We start from the raw sequence: 8,660 nt of genomic DNA on the forward strand, positions 1-8,660 counted from the left end.
TACAATGTTGCCAAAGCATTGAGTAATAAACACATTACAAACATAAAAAAAGAACATGTATACATTAAATATAATACAAATGACAAAGTAAAATTCAGAGAGCAATGAGGATGGGAGGGAAAAAAGTTAATGAAAATATTAGTTTGAATAGAGGTGTAATATGATGAGGGGTCAGTCTCTCTCCTCATATGATGACAGGACTCTCCGTCCATCTGGGACACGCCCAATTAGTGTAAAGTAGCTGCTAAGCAACAAGTTTGTTTTAGTTACCCATCTGCGTCCATGGCAACGGAAGTCCGTTGATTTGCCAAAAATTGCGATTATACAGATCGTAATATATATACGGTTTCTCCATAGTCCGTTTCTAAAATTTACTCAAATGGAGTCACCCGGGGTCTCGAACAAAGAGAGGATGCAGGCTGCAGCGAGCTTTAAGGCTTTCATGATGAAAAACAGCACAAAATCAAACCTCAATCTGTAAGTATATCCTCGTGGTTTCACTTAATCAACCCTTTGTCTTTATATTTTGGAGTAAAAAATACTAACGTAGATTTTGTGTAACAAACACCCCTTTATCTGTGGTACATTCACATAGCTGCCATTATTTACTGGCTTTACAAAGACATTTAAATAGTTACATTAAAGGAATATTCTGGGTTCAATACAAGTTAAGCTTATTCAACAGCATTATGTTGAGTACCACAAATATTATTTTGAATCATTCCTCCTTTTCTTTAACCCAGATTTTTGCTTCTTTTTTTCTTTTTAGAGTGAGTCACTTACAATGGAAGTGAATGGGAGCCAATCCGTAAACATGAAAAAGCTCACTGTTTCAAAAATATAGACACAAGACAAACAATATACAAGTTTTAACATGATTTTAGTGTGATAGAATCACGTACTAACGTTTCCTGAGTAGCCTACATGTATAGCCAATTTTACAACTTCATTTCCATGACATAACAGCGTAAACAACAATGAAATTGACAATTTAAACAACTCTACAGTTCAAATAACACATGAGTTTTTACAGAAGAATTGATGTTAGTGCTTATTATAAAATTATAAGCTTCACATTTCTGTCTCTAAGCCCTCCAAAAATTGGCTCCATTCACTTCCATTGTAAGTGCCTCACTGTAACTTAGATTTTTGCTGCTTCTTTTATTTTTAAAGAAAAGGAGGGATGAGTTCAAATAATTTTTTGTGTTTTGCACCTGGAATATTCCTTCAATGTGTCCCACACTGATTTACTTGTTCAACTGTTTACCCAACAAAAAATATATTAGGATTTTAATTAAGACTGAAGTTCACTCATGTACTGTAATAATGTACCACGTATCATTCGTTTAAACTTTCTTGTCCAGCTATGACCACCTTGTACGATTGTTAATTAAAGTCATGGATGAGCGTCCAGAGAACGCAGTGGATGTGATGGAGGACATGAGTCGTGACCTGAAAGGCAGTATCCTAACGGAGATGCAGGACACTTTGCGTGATATTCCGTCCTCACCTGCAGCTCTGTTACTGGCCGAGCAGCAGAAGACTCTTTTCTCACGTGGGGCAGGTGATGATGGGGATCACGAGGAAGAGCTGGTAAGAAAGCAATTTCTCTGTTCTCTTCAGCCTCAAGCAGGGCCATAGATGGATACTCTGGGCCCCCCTGACTCTTTGTCCCATACATGAATACTACTGGAATTGATCATTACCACCTTTACGTCCCTGTCCCAATAACTGCACATTTTATGTATCCCTTATCTGAAAACAAACACCTAAAATGTGTAGTCCTGACTCCTGAGGGTCCCCCAGGTGCAGGACTGAGAAACGCTGTAATAAAGGAATCTCATGTGAAAAGGGACTATTGAAAACATGGCCTTAATTTTTAATTTTTGCCTACATATGTGAACATGTTATCTGACAATTGACTGTCCACGCTGCGACAGTGAACCCAAAAAAGTATTTTGTAACTCATTTCACACTTAATGTCATTCATTGCAACTGCATCTGCAAACAAATGCTGCCAGACATTTTCTTATAAGTACATTTTTGTTAGACATTTTTGCAATTAATTAATTCACACAGTTCATGTGTCCCAAGTAGAGTAACCACAAGTGAAGTCCATTACATTAACTATGGACATGTTCCAATAAACAACCAAATTGACAACCAAAATGTGTCTAAATATTATTATTACTATTATTTATTTATTTTATGTATTTTTTGTCTTTAATGTATATCAAATTAATTTTTTATTTATTTAAAACCTAACAAACTTCTTTTGTGAGATGTTTTGTTTGATTACTGGGTTTGTGCTATATTTTAAAATAAACTGCACTTGTTTTGGTAATGTTCCCTTTATTAAGGGTTTATGAAGGGGTTTGTTAAAGACAAATAAGTCATTTATAAATGCATAATAAATCATTGATATGCAGTTATAACAATATGAATAAAAAGTCTCAAATTAATAAAAAATACTTTCATGCATTAATTGCCAAAGAGTGTGCATCATGTTATAAATGCTTAATTAAATACACTTATTCATACTTAATCTAATGAATTGAAACCCTAATTCTATGATTGACTATCACAATGCAGCAAATGTAGACAGTTATAGTAAGATTAAAAGGAGGGATTTTTTCATTTTGATACAGTCTGCTTTGTGTCAATATTCATTACTGAAATGTCTTGACTAACTTTCCTGGTCAATGGTGCTACTCCATGTGGAGTCCTTACTTACCTAGTCATAGTAACCTAAAGTCCTGTTTAAAAACACTTTTCAGGTCTTCATGCTTATTCACTGAATATATCATATAACAAAGACTTATAACCATTAAACCAGACTGAACTTCATGAACAAGTTTTTAAAGTTGGCACCTTCTTTATAAATTCCTCATACACTCACTGAGCACTATCTTAGGAACACCTGTAAACCTACTTATTCATGTGATTGTCTAATCCACCAATCATGTGGAAGCAGTGCAATGCATAAAATCATGCAGATACGGGTCAGGAGCTTCAGTTAATGTTCACATCATCCATCAGAATGGTGAAAAACTGTGGCATGATTGTTGGTGCCAGACGGGCTGGTTTGAGTATTTCTGTAACTACTGATCTCCTTGGATTTTCACACACAACAGTCTCTAGAGCTTACTTAGAATGTTGCCAAAAAAAAAAAAACACCCAGTGAGCTGCAGTTCTGTGGACAGAAACGCCTTGTTGATGAGAGAGATCAATGGAAAAAATGGCCAGACTTGTTCGAGTTGACAGAAAAGCTATATTAACTTGGATAACCACTCTGTACAATTGTAGTGAGCAGAATGAGGTGGATGGGTTACAACTGCATAAGACCATGAAGGGCACTTTATTAACACCATACTGTTCATAACAAAGTGCTCAGTGAGTGTATGTGTCCACTTTCCATTAGGGTATATTTTCATTGGTTAATATGTCAGGTAAAATGGTTCATTATTTGGAAGGTATTTTATTGCACCCTTTTTCATGCATGTTGTTATATATGCATATTAAAGATTTGTAATGTATTTCTAAAGGATTTATTGGTCATTAATGATCCCCTTTATAAACCCTTAACAAAGGGAACATTAATGCCAAGTGTTACCCTTGGTTTAATATTTTGTTCTCTATTGCAATGACATTCATACAGAAGCATACAGTTTATATAGTAGTAGGTAGAATTACAATGCTTGATTCAACATGTTTTGGTGGGTCCTGTATACAGTTCAATGAGTGGAATTTGCTGCACAACTAAAACTGTCTATATCACTTCCAGGTGGAGTCACCTTTACCGAATGTTGCAGAACTTGCATTCTTCTTTGAACAAGCTGGTGTGGGATTGGGGAGAGAGGAGATGCACAGAGTCTTTCTGGCCTTAAAACAGCTGGTGGACACACAACGTCTCCAGCTCTGTCGATTCTGGGGGAAGATCCTGGGCACACAGAGCAACTACCTCGTGGCTGAGGGGGAATTCAGAGAGGGGGAAGGGGAGGAAGAGGAGGTGACAGAAGAGACACATGAGGATGAGCAAAGAGAGGAAGAGGCACGGGAGGAAAACAATGAAACTGAGGCTGCGGAAACTGTAAGTCACAAATGTAAATTAACCTTTTAATTGATTCTAAGTAATATGTCATTCGATAATCTACGCAAAGTGTGGCTACTTTGAACAAGCTAAAATATAAAATAGTTTTGATTTGGTCACTACAAAATCATAAATTTTCTTATAGGCTGATCCACCCCCCAAATCAACATACAAGCCACCCCCACCTATACCAAGGGAAGAAAACCACACTGGTGTGAACAAATTCACTTATTTTGTGTGCCAGGAGCCAGGAATGCCCTGGGTCAGACTGCCGTTAGTCACCCCCGCTCAGATCACAGTAGCACGGCAGATCCGCAAGATCTTCACAGGCAGACTTGATGCTCCTGTTGTAAGTTATCCCCCCTTTCCCGGCAATGAGGCCAACTACCTGCGTGCCCAGATTTCACGCATTTCAGCAGGCACGCATGTCAGCCCTATGGGATTCTACCAGTTTGGGGAGGATGAAGGCGAGGATGAAGAATTGAGAGACAGCTTTGAGGAGAACCCTGACTTTGAGGGCATCCATATAAACGAGATGGCAGAGCCACTGAATTTATGGGTCCATCATGTACAGCATATACTTAAACAGGTAATGAAAATTTGGAAACACTTTTTGCAGTAAAAATGTTACATATTACTATACTGATTAGAAATAGCCATATGCAAATTTAGCCGCTAGGGCCACAATTCCTTTTAAAGGTGCACTCAGTAATTTTTTCCTAATTAAAAAAGATCACATGACCAGCCGAATACTACTTACTTAAACAAGAGACTATTCAGCTGAGACGGACCACTGGTATTAAAATGAAAGGGAGAAATTGGATCACCCAATGGATGTAGAATGGAAGTCCCACCTTACAGGTAAAAGTGCAAATCGCCTTTTAGATACAGACATCGCCTGTCAGTCAACTCAAGAATGTGCATGCAGATTAGCTGAACTAGCCTGAAAAGTGTAGCGTGATCTGAGGTAAAGAAGCACAATTTATGATACCATTGTTGTCATATTTTACTGCTTTTAAAGCCATAGTTCACCCAAATATGAAAATTCTCTCATTTACTCACCCTCATGACATCCCAGATGTGTATGACTTTCTTTCTTCAGCAGAACACATTTGAAGATAAATAGAAAATATCTCAGCTCTGTAGGTCCTTTATAATGCACGTGGATCTACAATGATATTTGATGCTCCAAAAAGCACAGACAATCAGCATTATACTGCTGCTTAACGGAAGCAATTATTTATAGTTAAAAAGTACTTCAATATTGATCATTTCGCACCAAAAGCAAACGTATCACTTTATAAGACATTCATTAAACCACTGGAGTTGAATGGATGATGTTAATGCTAACTGTCTGTGCTTTTTGGAGCATCAACAATTGTGTTACCATCCACTTGCATTATTAAGGAGATTTCTTTTTCTTCAAATGTGTTCTGCTGAAGAAAGGAAGTCATATACTTCTGGGATGGCATGAGGGAGAGTATGGGTGAACTATGGGTAAACTATGCCTCTAAATCTGTTCTTTGATCATAATCTTGAACAACCGACTTGGAGATATTGGTCTTTTCACATTCAAGTAGCTGTACTGTCATGCCGCTTGTATACATAGAAAATAGCAGCCCAGGAGTGTTCCCAAGATGGCCGCCCGAGTGAACGGACTTATTCTCGGTAACCACCCTGTTATTGGACCCTACTCTTAGATTAAATTATGTTTTAAATTATGATGCTGCATCCAAGCCCCTAGGTGTCAGTGTAAGTCCAAGATGACACAAACAAATAAGTTACCGAGTGCACCTTTACATTTTTTAGACAGGAGTGTCTCTAGATGATACACATAAAATTTCAAACAGCTTCTGGCCGAATTGTTTATGATGACATTCTCTGAAAAAATGAAAACTATGTGACTGCTAGATTAGGTTGTTCCGGTGGACTTTTAACTGAAATTTGATTCTCTTACGGTTCCTGACATATAATTAACTTATCACTCCGCCTTGAAGCAGATTCTCACAAAATGGTACACATCTTCTTGTAGATGCCAATCTTTCCTATTTCTTTCATAGACACTGCACTTACAGTATATACCAAATTTCATGATGATCGTCTTTTCACAATTCAAATTACTTGCTGCTGAAATTTGATTGGCTCTTTGAGATAATTTTTGTTATTTTATACAATTTATATTTTCAGCATTTATGAGAAGTCACATCAAATTTGGACACACCTGACAGTTTTATTGCCTTGTCTTTTTAATTAGGAATAATTACAAACACAGTAAGTACATGTAATTTATTAAATGTACTACTGTGCAAATTGTGCCTTTAAATACTCTGCATTTGTATTTGAAAAAAGACAATGCACAACGAAACCATGTATTTTACACACATGTCATTACATTGTACTTACATTTAACCCCTGTACATATGTTATTACACTGTTCAGTAAACCTAACTTTTCACCATACCCATAACCCTCCCTGTACACCAACCAAACGTGATTCTCACATGAGTTTCACAGAGAAAGTAGTATGTATACCATAACTACATTGTGTCAGAGACATATTTTTTTAAAGTACCTAATAAAAAGTGAGACCCAATAAAGTGTGATGAGTTTTTACAGTATTTTTATTCCTGGAATATTGTATATACAATGGGTCATACAATATGTATGAGGGCTTGTTTATGGACCCGTTAATTTCAACAAGTATCAGACATGCTTGTGTAGCGTCTCGGGAGCGTTGCATCATAAACATAAAATATTTAGGTCACTGTGTCAAGTTAAATATAGTTTAATACTTAGAACACATCTTGAGATACCTTAGTTCGATTTTGCACTCAAGTGTTTTGAATGCAAGAAAGTAACGCATGTTTGTGTTGTTCTGCCTACTGAAATGTTTTCTTCACTGTATAAACTGCATGTTGCCACACAGCTGAAATTTCAATTACTGCCCTCTGCAGTAAACAGGTGGTACTACAAGTTTGCATTTCTCAGGAATATTCCTTGTTTCGGTCCGGGGGCATTGCGATTAATTGCGTAAATTTTTTTAGCGCGTAATTTTTAATACAATTAATCGCACTGAATTAACACGTTAAATCGACAGCCCTAATTTTACATTGATTTTTGTGCACACAAAAATGACAGAAACTGTGTGTGATTGTTAGGGCCGCTGTGTGTGGGTAAACCTAACTAAGAAGTCTACGGATGACTTGGATGAGGATGCTGAGGAGGAAGAGAAGGAGGAAGAACCTGATGAACCAGAGCCTGAGGTTGGGCCTCCTCTTCTCACACCACTCTCTGAGGATGAAAGTCAGTCAACTTACATCACATTTATTCATAACTCCACAAAATATCTCTAGTAGGCTACAGTTTAATGTTGGTCCTCTTGAATTATAAAGCAGAATATGTGGATATTTTGTCTGCAGAGATTAATGACACCCCACCTTGGAGCTCCATGATATCCTCGAACCTAATTCCTCAGTTTTCAATTGCTGTGCTACGCTCCAACCTCTGGCCGGGAGCTTATGCTTATGCGAGTGGCAAGTAAGAACCCTGTTTTTCAGAATGCATTGTGTCTTGTGCACAAACACTCCATCTAAATGTCTGTACTTTTTCCTCAGGAAGTTTGGCAACATATACATTGGTTGGGGGTTGAAATATATTGGGGAGGGCTACACTCCACCCATGCTTTCACCGCCCCAGAGTGAGTATCCCAGTGGCCCTGAAATCACAGAAGCCCTGGACCCCAGTGTAGAGGAAGAGCAGGCTTTGAAAGATGCCCTGGAGGAGACACAGGAACTGGAAGAGGATGAGGAAGATGATGATTAAAATGAAAGAATTAATGTGCAATGCACATTCTTAAAAATGTATATTTACAATTTCACATTTTTTGGTGAACTATTTCATAATTTACTCACCCACATGCCATCCCAGATGTGTATGATTTTTTGAAGAATATTTCAGCTCTGTAGGTCCATACAATGCAAGTGAATGACGACTAGAATTTGAAGCTCAAAAAGCACATAAAGGCAGCATAAAAGTAATCCATAAGACACTAGTGGTTAAATCTATATCTTCAGAAGCAATATGTTAGGTGTGGGTGAGAAACAGATCAAACTTTAAGTACTTTTTTTACTATAAATCTCCATTTTCACTTTCTGAAATTGAAAGTTGAGATTTATATTTATTTATATTCAAATATTGGTTTGTTTCTCACCCAAAATTGGTTTAGAACATTTCCACATTAAATCACTGGACTCATATTGATTACTTTTATGCTGCCTTTATGTGCTTTTTGAGCTTCAAATTCTAGTCGTCATTCACTTGCATTGTATGGACCTACAGAGCTCAAATATTCTTCTAAAAATCTGTTTGTGTTCAGCAGAAGAAAGAAAGTCATACACATCCGGGATGGCATGAGGGCGAGTAAATGACGAGAGAATTTTCATTTTTGGGTGAACTATCCCTTTTAAGTGATGTTCCAGGTCAGTTAGGGCTAGTCAGTTATATCTGTGTGTAAACAGTGTCTTAGTATGTACCCTGATTGTGTATTCACATAGACCTGTCAAAATACATC

General features: G+C 37.2%; 1 protein-coding gene across 1 annotated transcript; it reads left to right on the plus strand.

Annotated features, from left to right (window-relative positions):
• Positions 1–292: 292 nt before the first annotated feature.
• On the plus strand, positions 293–8,046 carry rsph4a (radial spoke head component 4A). Its single transcript, XM_052110837.1, has 7 exons — positions 293–477; positions 1,365–1,593; positions 3,785–4,090; positions 4,236–4,679; positions 7,249–7,393; positions 7,510–7,627; positions 7,705–8,046. The coding sequence occupies exons 1-7, from the start codon at positions 380–382 to the stop codon at positions 7,910–7,912; spliced, it is 1,548 nt and encodes a 515-aa protein (XP_051966797.1). The 5' UTR covers positions 293–379; the 3' UTR covers positions 7,913–8,046.
• The last annotated feature ends 614 nt before the right edge of the window (positions 8,047–8,660 follow it).

Source organism: Xyrauchen texanus, chromosome 3, assembly GCF_025860055.1.
Source record: "Xyrauchen texanus isolate HMW12.3.18 chromosome 3, RBS_HiC_50CHRs, whole genome shotgun sequence".
Lineage (NCBI taxonomy): Eukaryota > Metazoa > Chordata > Actinopteri > Cypriniformes > Catostomidae > Xyrauchen > Xyrauchen texanus.